Raw genomic sequence first — 23,800 nt, forward strand, 5'->3', positions numbered from 1 at the left:
AAAGGGAAAGAAGAAAATGCAATGATACTGGAAGCACAGAAGAAAATCCAGTGAATTGGAAGCATTGTATGTTTATGTAAAGGAGAAGGAGAAAAAGAAAGAAAAAAATTGGTCTATCCCTTTTCTTAGCACTCACCCTACCAATTAAAACGAATCCAAAGTATTGAGTGTTTCTCCCTATACCCACCTAAAGTCTTCATCTTTCTAAGATGTAAATATTAAAAACCTGTTTCCTCTATACTTTTAATCTTCACAAAGATTTTAGCTGTCATAATATGAATTAAAAATGAAGCTAGAGTGGCTTCACATGTACAAGCTAATAATCCAAGTGTATATATTCAGGACTCGAAGAAAATGAATGAATTTATTATCCGACATTTTCTGTTCAATATTAACCATTTGCCTCATTCAATGAAGGCAATTTACACCCATTGAAAGACGTTCTGTCACTTTTTTTGGAACACACTAGTAAAAACACAGCAGTTTTCTCATCATGCCTTCCAGCTCAAACCAGTCTGCCTATCACAAGGTGGTCCATGGTACCTCAACCAACAGTTAACCTTCCATAATCTTCATGGACTACAGACCCCTCACGTTTAGCAGGAAATTTTTACTACACAAATTACTACCAGAAGGATCAAGTTTACATCTCACCAAACAATCCACCACCCACTCCCCACCTAAATCCACATAAAAATGGCAATACAAGCTTAGTTTTAATGTAACCTTGAAACTGAAATCTAAAACGTAAAGAGTAATTCAGCAGAGAAACCCCCTTGATTTCACAACAACAAATCAACCATGCAACATTATTTAGTAACAATGATTTAATCTCCCCGGGTCTCAGTTTCCTCTCTGTAAAATGCATGTAACTCGGTTCAAAAATGACATAGATCTACAGCAGGAATCCTTAAGGTTCACTTACTCTTAGACCTTTTTTAGGAAAAACCATTCATCTGCTAGAATTACTACCAAAATCAGTTGTTTCTTTGTGAGAACTTTGTTTTCCCAACTATATGCTGCGCCAGTAGTAGTAGTACCTAGATGTTATTTCGCCCTTTTCTCCCTTCTCCTGGGAGGCAGCCCAGTTACACACATACACTTTGGATGCAGAGAGACTACGTTAGAATACTAGATTAAACCACCTTCTAGCTGAGGGACTCTGAGCAAGTCACAATTTCAATAAACCCCAATTTCCCCATTATCCATTTGTTGCATTTCCTTTTTTTCAAATGTTTTCCCCACGCAGAGGATACTTACAATCTTACAAAACTGAGAGCATACACTACATACAATGGCTGTTTCACTGTAAAATAGCAATTTTTATTTTATACATGTTCTGCCATGAACATAATTACTTTTCTTAATAGCAAATATTAAACTTACTCAATGAAACACATAATTGTGATAAGAGGTAAGGTTTTGAAGCTGAAAAAAGTCCACCGTTGAGTTTAATATGCCTAGCCATCTTGCCTGAAAAAAAATAATCAAAACGGAGGAAAATGTGTGTATAGATATACACGCGCACACACACACACATATATATATATCTCATCATCATACATATACATATATATATGTATGATGATGATATAAGGGAACTAAAGGGAATGCTGAAGATCATCAAAGTGAGTCATCCAAAACTGTGGTCATCCAATTAATGTCACTTTTACGGGTTTTTAATCTTTTTTATCTTCTAATAACTATATAGAAATTAGTGCAATGCACACTGCACAATTTGCATTGTATCTTGCAAGTACACATTTTTTTTTTCCTTTCATGACTAAAACACCTTTTGTGTTGCACATGTAACACATCATTTAGATAAAGTAATGCAAACCTCTTGGGGAAAGTTTTGAACTCAATTAGGGCATCTGGGGACAAGCCATATGTTACCAAGCCTTTTCCACACCTGAACCCCAATATGTAATGACCCAAGGATGCTCATTTGTAAGATTAAATAGTCTGCCTTTTAAGAGAAGAGAAACAAGCACTGCAGGACATTCTCCATCATATTCACTTGAAGACAATACAAAGAGAGCTATATAGCTGAAGATTTAAAATAAACCAGCACCTATGACACAAAAGAATTTGTAATTCATGTCCTGAAAAACTGTAACTAACATATCTCTTCTTTACCTGTATGTTTTAATTAATAAAAAAATGTTTTCATTCAAATCAAAAGTAACCATAAGTTATTCTCTCTCATTTTTCTCTATTGTAGAATAATGCTTACTTACCGGTTTCTTTGTTGGAGATTTCTGTATCACTGCTTTAGTTTTTCTTTAGGCTAAAATTTCTGGATTATGAATTTGATATTAATAAATACACAATTATAGGACTAAGATGACTATATTTTCTGAATCAAAAATCAGAAAGCATTATCTAAAACCAAGAGCTGTTCCAAAAAAAATAAGATTGCATATTATTGTAGCAATATCCATCTTCAACTCCTAATAATTCAGCAACAGGTATTTTAAAAGAAAGGCTCTCAAACTCTGAACTCATTTGAGGGATATGACACACCCCCAAGAATAACCCTTGCTAACTACAGCAGCAAAATTTTCAAGGTGTGTGAATATTTTGATAGGGGAAGTGAAGAGGCCTGCACCAAAATCTTTAAGGAGCACTTAGAAAACTCTCACCCTCCACCTCTACCACAGCCCATCACTGCTTTATAGAATGGGTGCAATCTCCTTTTTTGAAAAACCGTTAAAATAGAAAAACTAATAATCCAAGACAACTAAGTTATCCAAGAGATATGTCATAGGTTACAATTTCATATTTGGCACAATCCCATGGGCAAATCTGAAATAAGTCAAATTCCTAACTGCAACACAGTCCCCTTCTTTCCCACTAAAAAAAAATACATCAAAACATAATTGAAAGACTGACTTCAATATACTCATTTTTTAAAGAAAAGTATTTACGTACTTCAATATTTCAGCTGATCAGAACACAGAATTATAACATGTTCAAGATCTGCTAGACTAGAATAATTCCCAAACTCTGAAAAACATCATAGTTTTATTCTAAATACCACACTTCATTATAGACATCTTACATGAGGGTAGCCAGAGACTGAGAAAACACAAAAGAGCACACAGAATTGTAGAATCCAGGACTCCCTGGGTTCTCTATGCAATTCCAAATGTCTTTCAAAGTATAACTTGCAAGACTGGAGAAAGGTATTTTTAATCAGTGAAAGGTCAAATAAGTACTTGCCTGATGCATTTTCATCTAGGTATAAAAGCACAGATTGAAAACTTTTTTTCTACTGTATTATGACTATATGGGTCATAAAAACCTTAAATTTTTTTTTCAACACATTCCTTATACACATAAGATTCATCAGTATCATAGAATTTAGAGTAGCTATTGAAAAGCAAGAAAACCATTAATTTCCGTATTAAAAAATTAATCATATAATGTTACACTATAAGACATGCCATACTTGCAGATGATTTCAGAATCTTATAATATTTTGCTAATACCTGGCTTTTTCCTAAAACCACTGTAAAATAATTTTCCATATCCCCAGCCTAAGTTTAGGATGCTCATGCAACACTCAGGTCACAATAAAGTTACCAAGGCAAAATTAATTAATTAATTTTAAGAAAATTCCCAGGCTCATACGCCTAAAAGAAAGGACAGTTCATTTCAAAAGAGTTAATAAAATAAAACTAAAAGACAGCCAGGTAGGGTGGCTCATGTTTGTAATTCTAGCATTTTGAGAGGCTGAAACTGGTGGACCGCTTGAGCCCAGGAGCTCAAGACCAGCCTGGGCAATATAACGAGATGCCATCTCTTTTATTATTTTTTAAAAAAATGGATTTTAAAAAGAAATTTAAGAAAACTAAAAGTTACTAAGAAAGAAGGAAAACTTAAAAAATAAATAGTAAATTGGAAAAATAACCAGAACTTTACATACTGAAAATACAATAGATTCAAAAGGGAAAAGTAAATATTACTTCAATCACTCCCTTAAAATGATGAAAGAGCTCCTTTAAGACACTGATGAGTCCTGAAGAAATTGAGCTTGCAAAACTGAAAGCAAACTGCTGGTTCCAATATCTTGTAATTATGCCTTTTATAAATTTCATGACAGCAAGAATAATAAGAGTTAAGAGTGTTTGGAACTAGGCTGGGGACGGTGGCTTATGCCTGTAATTCCAGCACTTTGGGAAGCCAAGGCGGGTGGATCACTTGAGGTCAGGAGTTTGAGACCAGCCTGACCAACATGGTGAAACACTGTCTCTACGAAAAATACAAAATTAGCAAGGCGGGTGGCGCATGCCTGCAATCCCAGCTACTTGGGAGGCTGAGGCAGGAGAATCACTTGAACCCAGGAAGCAGAGGTTGCAGTGACCCAAGATCACACCACTGCACTCCAGCTTGGGCAACAAGAGCGAAACTCCACCTCAAAAAAAAAAAAAAAAAAAAAAAAAAAAGAGTGTTTGGGACTATAAAAAATTTGTCTCAAACACTCAGGACTGGAATCTATGGTCCAGTCCTGAGAAAACTCTGACCCACCTTGGCCTCACTGATTTCAATGATTGCTATGGTTCTGAATAGGAGAAGCCGTCTCAATCACAACCCAGCAATATAAAGATTTCTAAATTAATGGCTCAAATTCCAGTCAGAAGGAAAATAGGCATAGTGTACTGCAGCTGAGCCCATTTTGCATTTGTTGAAGAAAATACAGTAGTTAGGCTGTACAGAAAGACTTTCTACGTCAAAGGTCAGGGTCATCGTCATCTTTTTTTTTTTTTTTTTTTGAGACAGAGTCCTGCTCTGTCACCCAGGCTGGTGTCCAGTGGCACAATCTCAGCTCACTGCAACCTCTGCCTCCCAGGTTCAAGCAATTCTCCTGCCTCAGCCTCCCAAGTAGCTGGGACTACGGGCACCCGCCACCACACCCGGCTAATTTTTGTATTTTTAGTAGACACAGGGTTTCACTATGTTGACCAGGCTGGTCTCAAACTCCTGACCTCAAGTGATCTCTCCCAAGGTGCTGGGATTGCCACCAGGCCTGGCCCAAAGGTCAGCTTTCAACAAATGAATTCAAACATGCAAATCAGAGCACTGCCCAAGAGGGAACACTAACCACTCCTTACAGCAGAGACTTCCTACAGGCTATACAGCCTGCCACCAGGATGCAGGGTGCTCACGACGGAAAGAGGACACTACTCATGTTTTCCATTTCTGTAACATTCTGCCTTTTGAGAATTACAAATTGAATGTGACTAATTCTCCCAAATGTCATACATCTTACACTTTGTGACAGACATGTACTTCCTCTCTGAATCTTTACAGTACTAACCAGACATTTGAGCCACTGTCTGGGACTAGACCTAATTACGATAATTATGTCTACCATCATTAGGGAGATGGTAAATATGATCAAACACTTATAAAAAGGAAAAAACTGAAGCACAGAAAGTTTTAAGCATCAGAAAATTAAAACTAAATTTCCAATGAGAGAATTAAGGAGGTAGTGATGTTCTTTTTCAGCTATCTAAAAGGTTGAATTTGAAATATAATGACTTCCTGGATTACTGGCATAATTAAAGAACAGTCTAACTTTTAGACCTCTTGCATAGAATAGTTTCATAGCATCTAGGACTGGCAGACATGACCATAGTGAAAATAAAACAGGACAGAAAGTAATATAAAATCTTTTTTTTCTTTTTTTTGGAGATGGAGTCTCACTCTATCCCCCAGACTGGACTGCAGTGGTGCAATCTCAGCTCACTGCAACTTCCGCCTCCAGGGTTCAAGCGATTCTCCTGCCTCAGCCTCCTGAGTAGCTGGGATTACAGGTGCCCACCACCACACCTGGCTAATTTTTATATTTTTGGTAGAGACAGGGTTTCAGCGTGTTGGCCAGGCTGGTCTCGAACTCCTGACCTCAAGTGATCCACCTGTCTCAGCCTCCCATAGTGCTGGGATTACAGGCATGAGCCACCGCACCTGGTCTATAAAATCTTATGACAAGAGAGAGTGAGATTGAATCTCTACCCAGGCCCAGCCCTGTAAGATGCTGAGAGATGGTCAACCCATAAATGCCTGTGAGGCTGAACTAGATCAAGAGTCAGGCTGAGACCACATCCAGCATGACAAAATAAACATCACTTGATATATGAATCTTTGAATAGGTGAGTACTATGACAAGAAAGATATTTCAGGAAGGCTGAGTGGAGGAATAAGATGGAGCAGTGATACCAATGAAGAGTTTATTGAACTAAAGTAGGTAAAAGTGAAAAGGTTCTGAGTTGAGATGGCAGCAGCTGCAATGATAATGAAGTCACAAAAATAAAAGATAACTGTTTGAAGCTGGGTGCGGTGGCTCATGTCTGTAATTCCAGCACTTTGGGAGGCCGAGATGGGTGGATCATCTGAGGTCTGGAGTTCGGGACCAACCTGGCCAACCTGGTGAAACCCCGTCTCTACTAAAAATACAAAAGTTAGCTGGGCGTTCTGGCGGGCGTCTGTAATCCCAGCCACTTGGGAGGCTGAGGCAGGAGAATCACTTGAACCCTGGAGGTGGAGGTTGCAGTAAGCCAAGGTCGCGCCATTGCACTCCAGCCTGGGTGACAGAGTGAGACTCCATCTCAATAAATAAATAAAGAAATAAAGAAATAAATAAATAAAGATAACTGTTTGATAAGAGTCAAAAGGTAGGAAAGAGATAGATGGTGAAAGGCCTTGAAAGATAAGCCAGGAGTTCGGAGTTAAACCTGCACCTTTTAAAGTAGTAAGCAGGGGAAGAGCAAATTTGTATTTCAGACCCATCATTCTGTTGGAGTGGGAGGCAAGTCGTAGGCAGGGAAGTCAGTTATACAACTACTCCCTGTCCAGGAACAGATGATGAGGCTGAATGTGCACATCAGCAGTGGGAATGGATATGACAGCAAGGAACAAAAACCAAGCCAACACCTGGATGTGGGGTTGGAGAAAAGATTAGGATAGCATCAAGTTTTTAGCTTGGAAAATCATGTGGCTGGTAGAGTCAACAGCAGAGAGAGGAACGAGAAGGTGCATGTTTGGGGAAATACAAGAATTAATAATATGTGCTAAGATCGAGGTGACTGTGAGACACAGAGGCAGAAACCTCTAGCGGGCAGCTGGACATCTGGATGTGGAGGTTAGAATAGAAAGCTGAGTCAGCTACACTGACGTCAAGTGTACACCAACCACTCAACCAGAGCATGACAACTGATCACAGAGGACAGAAGGCTGAAGTTATGGATGAGATGGGGAAGACTTAAGCATGTTCAGAGCCTACGGTGAAAGTATCTATTAAAAGGAGAGGGAAGAAAACATAGTAAAGAAAGACAATAATCAATTATGTAAGCTTCTGGAGTAGAAAGGAGGGAAAGGAATTGAGAGGACAGGAGGAAGAACTAGCCTGGAACAAAACAAAGGACAAAACCCTGAGATCGACGGAGAAAAAAGGAAGTAAGACTGGAGCAAATAAGGGTACATGAATGGGCAGGGTGTTAACAGAGTGAACACCTAATGGTATTAAGGGCTCTTAGAAGTTGGAGGGTGTTACAAGTTGAATTGTGTCCACCAAAAATTCATGTCAAAGTCTTAATCCCCAGTACCTTCTAAAGTGATCTTATTTTGAAAAGGGGTTCGTACAGATGTAATTAAATTAAGAGGAGGTCATACTGAAGTAGGGTGAGCCCCTAATCTAATATGACTTATATCCTTGTAAAAAGGGAAATTTAGATAGACAGAGATGCATTAAGGGAAAACAATGTAAAAAGACACAGAGAGACGGTGGTCATCTAGAGCTAAGGGGAGAGGCCTCGAATGGATCCTTCTCTAACAGTCCTCTGAAAGAACCAACTCTGCTACCATTTAATGTCAGACTTCTGGTCCCCAGAACTGTGAGACAATAAAAATTCTGTTATTTAAGTCACCCAGTTTGTGGTACTTTGCTAGGGTAGCCCTAGGAAACTAACAGAGAGAAAGCCTTCTACTAAAAGAAGAAAGGGTGGAGGAGGGTTGCAAGAAGGCTTAGGGTGAGTGAAAAGAGTTCAGCAGGAAACAAGTCAGTGGCATAAGGACACAAATGCAAGATGGTCCACAGTTGCCTGACGTTCCAGCTAAGGATGGAAATGATAAATTTATTTACAGAGTGATTTCCTCAAGCAGCTCTTGGCAGCCACTAGGTAAGACAGGAAAAGATGCCAGGTCAAAATCAAGGGCTGGCAGCATATATTACAAATGAAGTACAAAGGGGTAAGGCCATTAAGGATACTGGCAAGACAGTGATGTGCCCTGAGTGAACAGGAAAGGAACTAAAGGGGGAGGATGGGTTGTGGACTATGAGAATGGGATGGGATAGGCAGAGAAGGGATCATCTAGAAACTGGAAGCCAGCAAAGAAGAGATACAGGGAATACATCAGCAGTAAAAGAGCTAAACAGGAAAGATTGTTAGTGGGATTTAATATTTTAAACCTAGGACAGTCCCAGTAAGACGCAGCTCCTGCAGAAACCAAATAAGGGTAAAGCAGGTATGATATGAGAAAGTCAGGAATGCTAGAATGTTGTATTACAGAGTATACATCATCCTTATGGACACTGAGACATCCCCTGACGGTAACAGGGTAGAGAAAAGAGTGAACCAGCTTCCACCATGCTCAATAAATGGAAAAGAATGACCAGAAATATCCACAAATCATATTTGTATCTAACCACTTATACTAGTCCATTTTCACATTGCTATGAAGAAATACCCAAGACCAGGTAATTTATAAAGAAATGAGGTTGAATTGGCTCAGACATGCAGGATGTACAGGAATCCTAGTGACTTCTGCTTCCAAGGAGGCCTCAGGAAGCTTCCAATCATGGCAGTAGGCAAAGGCAGAGCCAGCTTCTTACATGGCAGAAGCCAAGAGCAAGAGAGCAAAGGGGGAGGTGCTACACACTTTTAAACAAGCAGGTCTCACAAGAATTCCCTCACTATCACCAGAACAGCACCAAGGGGATGGTTCTAAACCATTCATGAAGGATCCACCCCCATGATCCAATCACCTCCCACCAGGCCCCACCTCCAACATGAGATTTGGCAGGGACACGATCCAAACCATATCATCCCTCGATTCTGGTTCTCATAAAAATCAATGCATGGCTGGATGTGGTGGCTCACAACTGTAATCCCAACACTAGGAGGCTGACATGGGAGGATTACCTGAGACCAGGCCTTCGAGACCAGCATGAACAACATGGTGAGACTCCATCTCTACAAAAACTAAAAAATTAGCCAGGTGGTGGCATATGCCTGTGGTCCCAGCTACTTAGAAGGCTGAGGTGGGAGGATAGGCTGGGCCTTGGAGGTGGAGGCTGCAGTGAGCCATGATGGCACCACTGTACTCCAACCTGGATGACCAAGGGACACCATGTCTCAAAAAATAATAATAGTAATAACAAGAACTACCACCTTTATTAGCTCTGGTATTATACCTTTATATAAAATAACAAAGAGGGACATGGACTAGAAGCTAAGATCAATATACACAGTCTCTAACTAACAGAATCGTTATATTAAATGTAAAGTAAGCAAGAAACCCTATAAAAATGTGCTTGGGGCACTCACAGACCAGATGTAGAACTTTTTTAAATTTTATATGCTTTGTACACATTTTCCTAGGATTTGAAAAACTAAAATAGCTGGAAAATGACAAAATAAGTGCTGGCAGTCTTCTACCTCACAAACATAAAATAACTGACCAAAGCAGAGAAGAATGAGAAAACTCATACATGATCACCCATTTTTATAAAACAAACTAAGTGCTTAATTATCTGGATTATATGCCATAAATATATGAAACTCTCTGCATTTCAAAGGTTTATTCCAATTGCTAAAAATTTTGTATTTCTCACCAAAGAGCCAGGCAGAGTCAATACTTTGTTCTGGAAATCATCAAAGCTAAAAAACAGAGGGATAAAGCAGAACCGCATGAGTTAACCTTTTAATCTACCCATGAGAACAATTCATGAATTGCTGTAGCTATCACCATTTCCAACTATTTCCATACACATACATATACACTTAATTAGAGCTTTTGTCTCCAAAGTTCAGAAGGTTTTATGTGTGGTAATTTTACACTGGTGGAGATTATCTGTATTTTCTGACCTTTCATATATTAGGTATCATTAATATTCTAAAATAAATCATTAAATCAAAAATAAAATTCAAAAATTCACCAGAAGTCATAGTGTAGTTATTGTTCATCACTTCAGGAAAAATGGGGCCACTTAGGGACATGGTCTGGGCATTTATTGGAGACAAAAGGTAAAAAGACATTTGGAAAGTTCTGCAGTCATTTCACAGATATGAAGTTGATGCTTTACCCAAGACTCTCATCACAATGTCACCAGAAACATCACGTCCACTAAAAACTATGACACAAAATACCAATCTTCTTTCATCTTCAATCTAGCTTAACCATGTGTTTCTCCAATAATTATTTAGCCCCTTCATTATGGCCAAGTACTATGCCAAACCCTTCCAAACATCGAGAAGTTGGGAGGGGAAAAGGACTGAAACTAATAAAATTTTACTTGGGATGTCTTTAGAAATGATTAGTCCATCCAAGTAAAACGTGCAGATTTAGCCCACAGAACATTAAATGACTAATATTGTAGTCAGGGACCAAATAATGAAATGAAAAACAAAATGATCATTCATAGAATGTCCCGTCTCCAACTATGACCGGCTTCAGCAAAATTCCCTATTGTTTGCTTATTGTAAATACCTGAAGGCTTCAATAATTCCAAACTGTTCAATATAAACACACACACAAGCACACGCATGCGCACACAAACACAGCCCAGTTTACAACAAGCATAGTTCCTGAATATAATTCCAGTCTGGTTTGGGCATTTCAGTCTATGATTAAGTAAGTCTGTATTTCTTTTTCTCCTGTGTTCAAGGTCAAACATTTGACACACACTCTAGAAGCATCCTCTACATGAATCAGGGAGTTGCTACCAAACTCCTGCTCAGGCACTCTCTGGAAGAGGCCACTCCTTGAGATAAGGAGCCTTCCAGCTCATAAATACTGAATAAGGAGAGTTGCCACACCTTATTGCATACCTAAGAAGCTGACCCAACCCTCAAAGTTTTAAGACTCAAATCTGAATTGATTCCAATGTACTGTAGAGTCCCTCAGCTCCAGGAGAGAGAAAGAGAAAGAGAAAAATAAGCGTTCAAGAAAATTTCTACCATTATAATCTGAATATGATCACAGAAAACTCAGTTCCTATGTACACAACCAGAGTTTCAGTGCTTTTTTCTGATGTGATAAAGTTGTCATTTTGATCCTTTCGTATAGTTCATAAGCGTGATGACTAGGGTTTCACCTCATGTGTAAGACGTGCCTCCCTCAAACCTTATTACAAGGTCAGCACATTACCTGTCTGACATGAAAACATGAAAAAGAAGTTGTAATCTTATGTTGGTTGTTACATTATTTAGAATCCTACATTTAGAGCTAAGAGGCAACCTGAAGATCACAGTTCAACTGATTTTACAAATGAGAATGTCGAGGCCAGGGTAAGTTAAACGACCTGCCCAAATAACTAGAAAGTGGCAGATGAGAATCCACACTACCTGACACCTAATTCATCACTCTCTCTACTCCTCTACAATAGATATTTACTCGCATTCAATAGATACTTACTGAATGTTAACTATGTGCAACACACCCAGGGATTAAAAACTTGAATGCAATCATCCCCATGTGGAATCTAAACAACAGTGGGCTTTAGATAATACTTTCTCAGTTTTAATATGGAAGTCATCACATGAAGCTTTATGTGAAATGTTAAGAGGAATATCTGAAATTAACTTTCCTCATAGCTGTAATTCTTCATTTTTAATCCTTCCATCTACTCTGTAGCCCTTCCAACTACAGAAGGTGGATGTCAGAGTGAGAGCATTGATGATGATCATCATGAAGGCAATGAAGATAACACCAATTATGAGATATTCCCTTTTTGTGAGCCATTATTCTGAAACCTTTATGTGCGTTAGCTTATTTCATTCTCTCAACTACCTTAAAGGGAAGATACTATTATTATCTCTATTTTACAAAGGATATGAAATGAATAAGTCAAACGCCCAAACAGGGGATAGTTGAATTAGGAATTATACCCCAGCATGGCTTCATTACTACTATCTCCCAAGCTTTTCTGGCCTTGAGTCTTTCCTTCATTAGCTGGAAATTACCTGCCCCTTCTGGATCTCAATTTCTTTATCTGTGAAATGATGGAGTGGGAAAATTATTATTTCCAATGGATCTTCCAAGTCGAGCATTCTGTGATTTACTGATTTGTGATAGTTACCAATCTCTTGCGGCAGAGGAAGGAAACCACTTTGCAAAACCTAAGGATGATTTTGACCCAAGTTACAAACTCCAAACCTTTGACTATGCAGAGGTTTCAGAATAACAGAGAGAGGGAGCAGTTACCAGCCTCAGGTGTTTTTTAAAGCTAATCACTAACAATAGTGTTTAAGCAAGAAAAAAGGTTTTCAAAATTCCTAATGATTATTAGGAAGAGTTTGTAAAAACATGGGAAAATATAATGTTATTGTACCAAAGAAAAAAGCAGGATATAATAATGGGCTGCTTTTTCAAAACACGGGGAAAGCAGCAAGAACATTCAACAGTTGTTGTATCGGGGTAACAGGATTTATGAGATTTTTTTCTTTCTCCTTTTCCTTATTTCTCTCTTTTTTATGTAAGCTTAAATTATCGCCATAATTAGAGGGGAAACTTTCTTTACAAAGAGAAAAATGGTGCCAAATATTCTCATATTGATTTCTCCCGAAAAGAAAGAAAACACTCTCCTGAAAAACATCTCAATAACAACACTACAGAAATTCCAGAAATACAGGTTTAGAGGAAAACTCCACTATTGCACACTATGAAGGGAGAAGAAAAGACTCCTCTATTGCTTCAAGTCTACAAGAATTAAGTTTTGTAGAGGATGTCACAGGAACATTGGCAGGGAAAGTTGCTTCAGAGTCCAGGGACACACAGGTTTGTAAAGCTCAGCCCAGGAAAAAGAGAACAGGTGCAGCAGATGAAGCAGCAGACCGTATCAGCCAAATGACGCTGGCCCCATCCAGAAATCCCAGCCTGGAGCAGGTTCTCCCTGAGCAGACCTGCCATGCACCACAGCCAGCCACATGGCCAAGGGGACTTTCCATGAGCACAAATGCCCTTTCCTCACTGAAGTACTGCAGCAGAGGGAAGCCAGGTAGCATATTTCATGGAATATGTAACTATTAAAACAAACCACCAAACCAAACTAATTTATGCTTTCATCAGGCCTTAGAGTAAGCACACTGTATAGATAACACCCATGTTCCTATATAAAAACACAATGTAGGCCGGGTGCAGTGGCTCGCACCTGTAATCCCAGCACTTTGGGAGGCCAAGGCGGGTGGATCACAAGGTCAGGAGATCGACACTATCCTGGTTATCATGGTGAAACACCGCCTCTACTAAAAATACAAAAAATTAGTCGGGTGTGGTGGTGGGCACCTGTAGTCTCAGTTACTCGGGAGGCTGAGGCAGGAAAACGGCGTGAACCCAGGAGGCGGAGCTTGCAGAGAGCCGGAATCATGCCACTACACTCCAGCCTGGTCAACAGAGCAAGACTCCATCTCAAAAAAACAAACAAACAAACAAAAAAACACAATCTATATATACATGTGGCCCAGTTTACAACACAGATCAATGAGTGTGGCTCACGATGGTTACAACGAAACACTTCACTCTTTAGCACTGTGAAAACATTTTGTAAACATTCATTATTTCTCTAGTGATTCCCACTTTTACTACAAAAATTCAGGAATGATTGCAATTTTAAAATCACATTCAGGATGCTATTAATTACACATGAACTCTCTGCCTTACTTGAACAGTATTTTATACTGCTTTGTGGCAAATAGATCAAGACAGATCTGATATACAAAGAATAGGAAAACCAGAACATGAAAAGTCACCTTCTCCTTTGGGAGACTGACAGACAATATATGGCATCAACAACACATCACACCCTGATTCAGCTGAGGTCTGCAATGAGCCATGGTGCCCAACTTACCAACAGTTCCAGACTTGCCTTAAGCACATACATCACGCTGCATGTCTAAAGCACTACCACTAGCAAGAAGGCAACAACACAAAGGCCTGCATGTGTCTTCTAATTAGTTTATTAATTGAAAAAGACATATTTGTTACTTGCTACCAAAACTCATTTGAACGATTATTTTAAAATTTGAAAATATCATAATGCAATGAAATAAACAGATGTCATCTTGTGTGTGTGTTTTAAAGGCATTTTTTTCTGTTTCTAAGTACAAAGTTGGCACCTACTGACTACCTGGTACTAACATTAGATGAAGAAATGTAACCTACCTCATCAAAGGTGGTGTCATCTTTCTTCAAAGCTATAAAATAAGAAGGAAAAGGAAACAGTTATTATGAAAAATTCCAAAGAGACTAAGTTATAGAAAACAGAAAAAAAAAAACAAGGCAGTATGGTGTTTTCATTTCAGAAAGTAAATTGTACCCGAACCTGAATAACAATGTTATGATACAAATACGAAAACTGCAAATCAAAGAGAGAGAACTGCACAGCATGAATCTTTTTGAAATATTTTTCATAAATACACAAATAGAACTATCCTCCCAGATCTAAGAAAGAAGCACACATAACTGCTCCCTATGTCTTCTTTAGTTGGAACATGTTTTAATGAAAGTATAAAAGAATCACAAAGTAATCTTGAAGAAATTTCCCCTTAAACTCCTGGGTTTTGAGAAGATATCACCAATTGTTAGGATGACACCTACTTTGCATAGAGCCCTGAATGACACTTTCATACTGAGTAAAGAGTAGGTATGTTGATGAAAGACTAAGCCTGTTAAAATAAGCATTGCAGAGTGAGAGACATAATTTAAACATTTCAACATGATAAATTTCATAACAAAGTATTTCAAATGAATATACATTCAGAATATTTTATAGGAACCAGCAAATACTTCAGATTTATTTTAAATATGGTCATGTGTCACTTAACAACTGGGATACATTCTGAGAAATGCACCGTTAGGCAATTTCATTGTGCAAATGTCACAGAGTGTACTTATACAAACCTAGATGGTATCACCTACTACATACCTAGGCTATATGGTATAGCCTATTACTCCTAGGCTACAAACCTATACAGCATGTTACTGTACTGAAAACTGTAGGCAACCGTAACACAATGGCAAGTATTTGTGTATCTAAATATAGAAAAATGTACAGTAAAAATACAGTATTATAATCTTGTGGGACCACTATCATATAAGTATGACTGTCCATAGCTTTAGAACTGGAATTTTTTCACCCAACATAGAAAGAGAAGAATTTCACCTACAGTTGGCAAACATCTAGTTCCTTACATTTTACAATTACTTAGAATGTTTCATATTAAGAAGAATGCATTAAATAGCTAATTTATCTTACTAGCTGGAGAAATGTTTCAAATTTACAGAACTGTGCATAGGTGTTTGCTGCTTTAAACCTGATTTAGTCTGGATAGAAGCACTTGGGTAGCTATTACTTGGAAAGCTTTGTTCTGACAAAAGCAATGAAAAGCAAATTATTCTGGCAATTAAGCTCTGAGAAAAGTAATGTGCCTAAACTGAAGCTATCATAGAAAAGCTTAGGATACATACTCTAACACTCGTGAAAAGGTTATTTTCTCTGTTTCATATATTTGTGTTTTCAAGAATGTGACTGTGGTGAATTAAGGGATGGATGCAGGTAGGCTGAGGGAAATAAAACGTTTCTAAAAGTTTCTTATTTTTCCCTTTTGCCTAATAAACTAATCTTTCTTTATTGGATAACCATTTCTTCTGAAAGTGAATGGAAAATAAAAAGACAGTCCTTTGTTGTGAATGGCTTATCTTGCATTCAATTACCTGCACATGTTTTAATTATGTATTTAACTTAACCTACATTAAATCTAAAATAACCTACATTAAATCTAAAATAATCTGTTTTGAAAGAACCATATTAAGATCCCAGCTAACTTCTAATGACTGCGTTTTCACTAGAATTTAACTTCTAAGCTACAAGGCTCTGTATAAATACCAGTCAACAATATTACTATACTGTCTACTCCCTCAACCCAAGGCGTGTCCTTTAATTAACATACTTGACTAATGAGTCCTTTACAAAACATTAGTAATGTAATTCTAAATATAGACAAGTTGCTCCATCTGAAAAACAAAATTCTTTGGAATAAGAAATTAATAGCCCATTGATTTCACATACAAAGTCCAACATAAGCAAATTACCATACAGCCTCATACCTAGCTCATTTAACAAAGATTAATGGAACACACGCACTATGTGGTTGCCATGCAAGATGCAAAGCTACAGCAGTAAACTTGTAATTCACGGCACAAACTTTTAAATATACTGTCTTTATTTTGGACCTTATAAAAGTTCTGGAAATTTAGCCATGTGTTTTCTTAAGCAAAGCATCCAGTGGTTCTTTTTAACTACAGTTGATACCAACCCACCAGGTGCAGTGGCTCACGCCTGTAATCCCAGCACTTTGGAAGGCTGAGGCGGATGGATCGCCTGAGCTCAGGAGTTTGAGATCAGCCTGGGCAACAGGGGGAAACCCCGTCTCTACAAAAACAATACCAAATACATACATACACACATACATACATACATACATAAAATGAGCCAGGCATTGAGGTGGTGCCCTGTGGTTCCAGCTATTCGGGAGGCTGAGGTGGGAGGATCACATGAGCCTGGGAGGCAGAGGTTGCAGTGAGCCAAGATTGCGCCACTGCACTCCAGTCTGGGCGACAGAGTGAGACCCTGTTCCTCTGCTGCCAAAAAACAAGATACTATCCCTTAGGGAAATGTAAATATGGAATGAAGACCCTCAAGTTGAGAAATGAAGACAGCAGAAAACTAAACTGTCTTGAACAGCGAGACTGGACTATTTCCTTCTTATCTCCTAGTCCTGACAATTCTCCAACATTCTGGACAAAGAGGCGGGGTCTGGAGGTACCAAGAGGAGAAAACAGAAGAAACTGCAAGTGTATTTGCTATGACATAAAGAATAGGAAGCCAGATTCTCTCATCTGCACAATACTCTCAAGCTCAAGGTTACCACAGAACACCATTACTTCACTGAAGTCATTCGCTGCTACATTCACACCTTACACGGTTTCTTCTAAATACTGAGTCCTTGTCCTGAACAGCAGTTAACAGTGACAATAAACACCAACTTAAGATGTGTTTGCCAGATATTCATCAGGTCACTGATAAGTAAATTCTGACCCAAACAAGAATACAACATCTCATTATTGATTACATTCCCTGATGGCCGTAGTCATTCATGTAAATGTAAATCCACAATTATCTTGAAGGATTTCATGGAGTAACAGGCATATTACACAATTCTGGAATAGCCAAGGGGCATATCAAAATATTTCAGATCAGCAGATATTCTATTCAGTCTTCTGCTCACACATTGCTTCCTCTAGAAAGCTTCTCATGATTTCACTTAGATGAAAGTGGCGCTCCTCCTGTGTTCTCCAACAGCAAATTTTGCTAATCTTCATGGCAGAATTTGTTACTTTGTATTGTAAATGCCTATTCATTGGCCTGTTTTCCCTTAAAATCCTTGAGGACAGCGATCAGCCACATTGGTCAGCCAATCTGACTGTCAGAACAATGTCTACAGTGGAAAGGAGTTACTCAGTAATTATTTGTTGAATTAATGAGCCCTACCTCAATGGCAAAAGGAGAGTATCTTTTGAGACACACTTAAGTTTTGGTGTATGAAAATGATACATTGGTTCTCTCTTAAAAGATCATAGATATAAATTCTATTTTGTAGTTTTCAAATTAAAATATTTTGAAATTGCATTGGGGAAAATATGGTACAATAGTTAAATTTTGTGTCTGAACATTTAACCTTACATTTCTCTTTTCTGACATAATGAATTCATCAAATGACAACTGGACTCTAGAATTACACACTTACAGCACAAGGTAACAAACCCCAAAGTTCAGTGTAATCACAGCCTCTTCTTTTTATTTAGTTCCCTCACAAACCATATCCTTTAAAGAAATAGTATACACGGGGTTCATCTCAAATATCGCAGAGTATAAACTTCCTTTCTCTAGGAGATAGTCCAAATAAGTATGAAGAAATTTATTCAAATAAGTACGAAAAAATGTCAGTTTGACCTTAATAATAAACCGGATATTACATAAAGCCTTTCTTCTTCTAGGCTAACATTCAAAAATAAAAAAGAAACAAGAAAGAAAAGAGGAAATGAACCTTAATATACTTAAACTATTCAATAATTAAGTTCCCATTTGTCTTTGTTAGCCTAAATTTAAAAAAAAAAAAAAGTGTGAGACAACTGTAGTAATTCCTAAATAGGTGACCATATTGACACTATTTAGTAGAAAACCATAAATACTACCGAAATTGATGGGTTCCTTTAAAATTCAATTACACCCATCTTATAAAAGAACCATAACTATATCACAGTCATTCCCTGGCAGATATCGTAAATTAGAGTGCTATGGCTTGAAAGCCAATGTGTTTTATAATATAGTAATCTCAGATCAGCTGTATTTGGGGTGGACAGTGACAAACTCAGCATGATCTCTGATGTGTAAACAAATTAAACATTAGCATTGCTTTATGTATTCAGAATTATTATTATTAATGATAAACACTGATCGGATATCAGATACTTTCAAACATTTCCTCATTTTCAATAAATGACTGATTAATAATTTCTTTCAGCTAAACAATAATATTGTACATTTCACCATACAACAAGCTACACTTTTGGATCATACTAAAGCAGCAAAATAAAGTCAGTATGTCTATTTCAAAAGCCATCTTAGATTGGTTAAGGAGAATGAGTATGTTGCAGTGTGGATTATTCAACAAGAATAAACCATTCGCTCTTTGATCTCCTCTTGAAGTACCAGTGAAGAAAGGAGGATGATGGGGTATAAACAGAAATTGGAAGGAATAACGACAGCCTACGGTATGACCTTCATCTTGTGATAGATACTGCACTAGATTTTTCATGTATTTTATCCGTTTTAGTCTTCACATATATTCAACTTATATGAATATTTACAGATGAGGACTCTGGGCTTTAGAGAAATTCCACTGGCTGCCAAAGGCACAGAGCAAGCAGGGAAAACCAAGTTCAAATCCAGGCCTGCCTAACTCAAAACCACATGCTGTTTTAAGGCTGGCTACACTACAAAGTCAATGGCCACTTCCCTCTTCTCTTGCTTTCTATCTATAAGATCAGTTAAGTCAGTATGATGGAATCCCTAATAATAACAAAAACAATGATAATATATCCTGAACGTTTACTGAGTCTTTATTTAATGTGCCACACAGGACATGGTATGCATTATTTCACTAAAGCCAACAACAAAACTGAGTTATACATGAAAAACTGAAGCTGAGAGAAGTTGAGGGACCTCGGCTAGGCATGGCAACACCGGAAACACCCAGTCTGTGTGACACACAGCCCACATTCTTAACTCATGCACTATATAATCCCACAGTAAGCCCTCAACTCAACCACCTCTAGCACCTTAAAAATCCTTAGATAATCAGAATGAGTCCACTGGTTTTAATTTTGCAAATACAATATAAAACACCAAGAAAATAAGAAAATACAGATTTTGTTTCTGTAATGCTACTTTTAATGAATGTCCTTGGCTTGGTATACAACTATAATCACTTCAGTATCTACTTTTACAGTATTGCACAATGAGATCTGCAATTCAGAATCATACCTTCCATCAATACAAGAAATAATCAGCTGTGCTCACTGCACTGTATTCTGTGTCCTAAAGGGAGGATATAAAATCCACCAGATCTTAGAAGACATTTTAACAAGAGTTGGATTCAAAAGGAGTTTCACATCACTAAATCTCAGTAAGCTAGAAAATCCAATTAACTATAATACCCCCATTTGCCAGTATTGTACTTAATCCAAATTTTACTGATTGTTGATCAAAACCTTGAAATTATTTAAACATAAGGAACTTTTATATTAATGTCCTTGGTTTCTTACTGAGACTCAATTGCAATGAATTATTTAACACAAAACTGGAGGGGCTCCAACAGAATCATTAGCATTAGTAAACATATAGTTAATGTGTTTTAAAACAGGGCTTAATGGACTCCAGAACCCGCGTCTGTGAAGGTTTGGGTCAGGGCTGAAACATCCTCGTTAATAATGCACACGACTCAACATTTCCCTCTCTCACACTCTTCTTGGCTTCAAACTTCATATGAATGCAGGGACTCTCCATATGTATCTCCAACTCTGAAGAGTGAAATTAATATCCAATACATGCAATAAATAAAACTAAAGATTGGTTTCATACCATAACTTTACAGTCATCTTGGGAAATATTTTGCATACCAACACAAAATTTTAAGTTGAAAGACCAAAAAAAACAAAAAACAAAAAACACTTGGCTACATTTCGATCCATTGCACTCTCTCACTTGAAGAAAGTTTGTATATCTCACAATGAATGGGTGGAAGAATATCTGTAACACTCATGTGCATCCCAGGGTTTTATTTTAAGGAACTACGTACCTTTATGCTTAATTTCCATTAACACCTTTGTTAACATGGACGACATTTTAAACAAGTGAAACAAAGACTAGGCAGCTTCCTAGGGACTCGCAGGGATTATTTTTTGTGGCTATAGCATTCTCTTGCTCAGGGTAGTTACGTGTATCAGTGAAAGTTGTGACAGTGGGGGGGGGGGGCAGCTACCTCTTCAGGTTAAAAGGGGTTTTCTATGCCCCATACTCAAAATCTAACAAACCCATTCCACGTGACACTGCTGTCACCCTATTACAACCTGTGACATGCATTTATTCCTCACTGTCCTAAACACTGTTGGTCAGTTGGTTGGTTGGTTTAAAGACAATAGCCCATGAGCTCTAGTAAATGGAACAAGTTCCGGAGACATTCCTAAATGTCCAGACAACTCCACAGCGCGCATTTCTCTCCAGTCGCGGGAAGATTCTGAGACCTCGAGACTGAACACCCAAATCTCGCTTTCCAGGACCCGAAGTACCGAACAATAGGTCCCAAGGTAACTGTCCCACTTCCCTTCAGGATGAATATGTTAAACAATACCAGGGCACAGTCTAACGTTTCACCAATTTCCAAAGCTAAATTACTGACTAAACGCCCAATATCAAAGTCTGTGCGCAAAAAATAACAAGTGGCCCAAGCAGCCGCGCAACCCCTGGCGCGGTGGGAGCCAAGGGGTTCCCTCGTCCGTCCCCCACGCGCGCGAAAGGGCGAGCACTAGTGGCGGAGGAGGGGGGAACCCATATTGTAGGCTTGAGAGAGACTACAAATGAACCCCCAGATCCTGAGGGAGAGGGATCTCTTTCCTTTGCGTCCTCGCCCTCCCCGGGGTCCCTAGCACTGTGCCCTCGACCCCCGCTCGCAACGCACCCCACGCCAGCCCCGCTGGCAGCTGCATGGCTGGTGCCAGGGCGCGGGCCGAGGGGACCGGGCGGTGGGGGTGCCGGGGGCAGCGCGCTACTCACCAATGCGGCTGAAACTCTCCGACAAAGTTCTCCGCAACTTCTTCATCTTGCCGATCTTTTCGGCTGGCTGCGGCTCAATGAAGTCGCACATCTGGGCGACGCCGGGCCCCGGCAACTTCCCTAAACTGGTCCAGACCACAGCTCAGACAACGGCGAGGGCGCGCGCCGCGGGGAAAGCGGCGCCTCCTCCTCTTCCACCTCCTCGGCCGGCCGGGAGGCGACGCGCAGGGCTAGGGAGGCGAGCAGCAAGCAGGCGGCGGGCAGCAGGCTCCGCTCCGGCCTGGGCCGCGGCTGGGCGGGCGGGGGCGGTTTACGTGGTGCCGGGGGCGGCCGCGCTCGCCGCCGCCGTGGTGGCCCCGCGCCGCGCCGCCGCCGCCCGGCTCATTTTCCCTCCTTTGTAACGGAGAGAAGCGCGGCCGGCAGGGGGAGTGGTGCGGCCGAAGGAGGAGGCGGGGGCGGGCCGGGGACAAGGTGCGGGAGTCGCCTGGCGCCCAGTGCGCGGGGCGAGGGCGAATGGGCCGGCAGGAGAAGTTCTGAGCCCAGAGTTGCGGGCGCTGGGCAGAAGGAGCCGCGGCGCGGAACCACCAGCCCCACCTCTCCTGCAGTCCTCCTGCTGCCGCCGCCACGCCTCTCCCTCGACGAAGGCCCCCGGGCGCGGGAACCTAGCACGACCTCGGCTCCCTGCTAGCCTCCCGCGTCCTCCGCGGCCCTCTGCGTCTGCCTCGCACCCCGGCGGCGCCCCGTCCCGGCCGCGCCCCCTCCCGGCCGCCCCCGCCTCCTCCCCCGCCCCGCCCGCGCGCCGGAGGATCACGAAGGGGCCGGGGTGGGAGCGGGCAGCGTCTGGGGACAGCGTCTTGGGCTATGGGGAGGCTACCGAAAGGAAACGGGCCGAGTCCAGTTGTTTAAGTGGTTTTCTCCTTCCACGAGCGCGTGTGAAAAAGAGCGGAGTTGGGTGGAGGGCAGCTGCAAGGACTGCCTCCTGGACTGGGTGCGGTAAGGCCTTAGTGATGCATTCAGATGTAGGGTGCCTTATTTTTGGCCGAGAAAGCTGTCAAGTGGAAGATCCAAGGGGAAAGGTGGGCCCAGATTTTTTTGTTGTTGTTTGCGGTGGGTTTTTTGTTTGTTTTGAGGTCAAGTGCAGAAGCAGCGGAAGCTTCAACTGTAACCCTCCAGAAGGCAGGGATCATGCTGTTTCCCTCCTTGTCTCTGATCTTGGTGACACATGTAGGAGATTTCTGATAGGAATACCCGGTTCTGCAGTAAATAGCAGATACAGCCCTTGGTCTTTTTCTATTAAATTCTTAGAATATATTTCTGAATTGGGAGATTTAGAGGCTAAACAGATTCCGACTTCTTTTTCCCCACCTCAAAAACAGAACTTTAAAAAGGAGTGGGGGAGGTGTTTATAAAATCCCAGGACAAAGAGTTCCAGCAGCAACACACATCGTCTTCATTCTGAAAAAACCTGGTGCGGCGTGAGTTCCAAACGTCAGTCTCTCAGGGGAGAGAGAAGGAAGGTGGGGGAGGGCTTGATTGTGTTGATTTGGGGCCAGCAAACTCCTTATGAATAGAAACGTTAGTAATCTTGAGTCATCTGGCTGTGTAAGTAATAAGAGCTTGTGAGGGTGTGACAATGCTGTTTGGTTTGAAGGAAATTGGGGAGTTTATATTTTGTTAAAAGATTTTTTATCTTAAAAACTAGCCCTCTGCCTTCCTTAAATTGTGAGGTAAAACAGTGATTTGTTCTGCCCTACACTGAGCACATTGTAGGATCTTGATAGATTGCGGATGATAAAAGACAGGAAGTCAAGCTAAGTGGGGAGCAGAGGGGGGCAAGGAATTCGCCAGGAAAGTCCATATGAGTTAAAACGCAAAGCTGTTGGATCCTGGCTGCCATATCTAGATAATTACAGACAGCACCAAGGGTGGCCTCATACCGGAAAAAAGTTTGACTTTTACCACTTCCTCAGGTTAGTTAGGTAGAAAGTTTTCAGCAGTTATGAATGAAAAGACAAATTCAACCAATCAAAACACTAATAGGTTGTACGAGTCAACAAATACGAAGAAAGATTAATTTAACGAACTTTCACTATTATACACCTGTGACTGTTATCCACTGTGACA

At 40.1% G+C, this 23,800-nt stretch overlaps 1 protein-coding gene and 1 non-coding gene across 12 annotated transcripts in view; one reads left to right on the top strand and one right to left on the bottom strand.

The window, feature by feature from the left end:
• Positions 1-23,800, bottom strand: part of CDK14 (cyclin dependent kinase 14) — a 790,403-nt gene that overhangs the window by 573,360 nt on the left and 193,243 nt on the right. For 5 of the 11 annotated variants that reach the window (XM_045387589.2, XM_065542363.1, XM_065542362.1 and 2 more), the window contains 2 exons: positions 14,446-14,477; positions 9,899-9,944 (listed from right to left, as the gene is read on the bottom strand). In XM_045387589.2, coding sequence (XP_045243524.1) covers positions 9,899-9,944; positions 14,446-14,465 — 66 coding nt within the window. In that variant the 5' untranslated portion in view covers positions 14,466-14,477. Of the gene's footprint in view, positions 1-9,898; positions 9,945-14,445; positions 14,478-21,676; positions 21,959-23,800 lie in introns of those variants that run through there. The other 6 variants (XR_012432704.1, XM_005550269.4, XM_065542367.1 and 3 more) reach the window with 4 other exon arrangements.
• Positions 11,339-11,443, top strand: LOC123572687 (small nucleolar RNA U13). Its single transcript, XR_006697234.1, has one exon. It is a non-coding gene; the product is annotated as a small nucleolar RNA U13 (small nucleolar RNA).

This window comes from Macaca fascicularis, chromosome 3 (assembly GCF_037993035.2).
Source record: "Macaca fascicularis isolate 582-1 chromosome 3, T2T-MFA8v1.1".
Taxonomy (NCBI): Eukaryota; Metazoa; Chordata; class Mammalia; order Primates; family Cercopithecidae; genus Macaca; species Macaca fascicularis.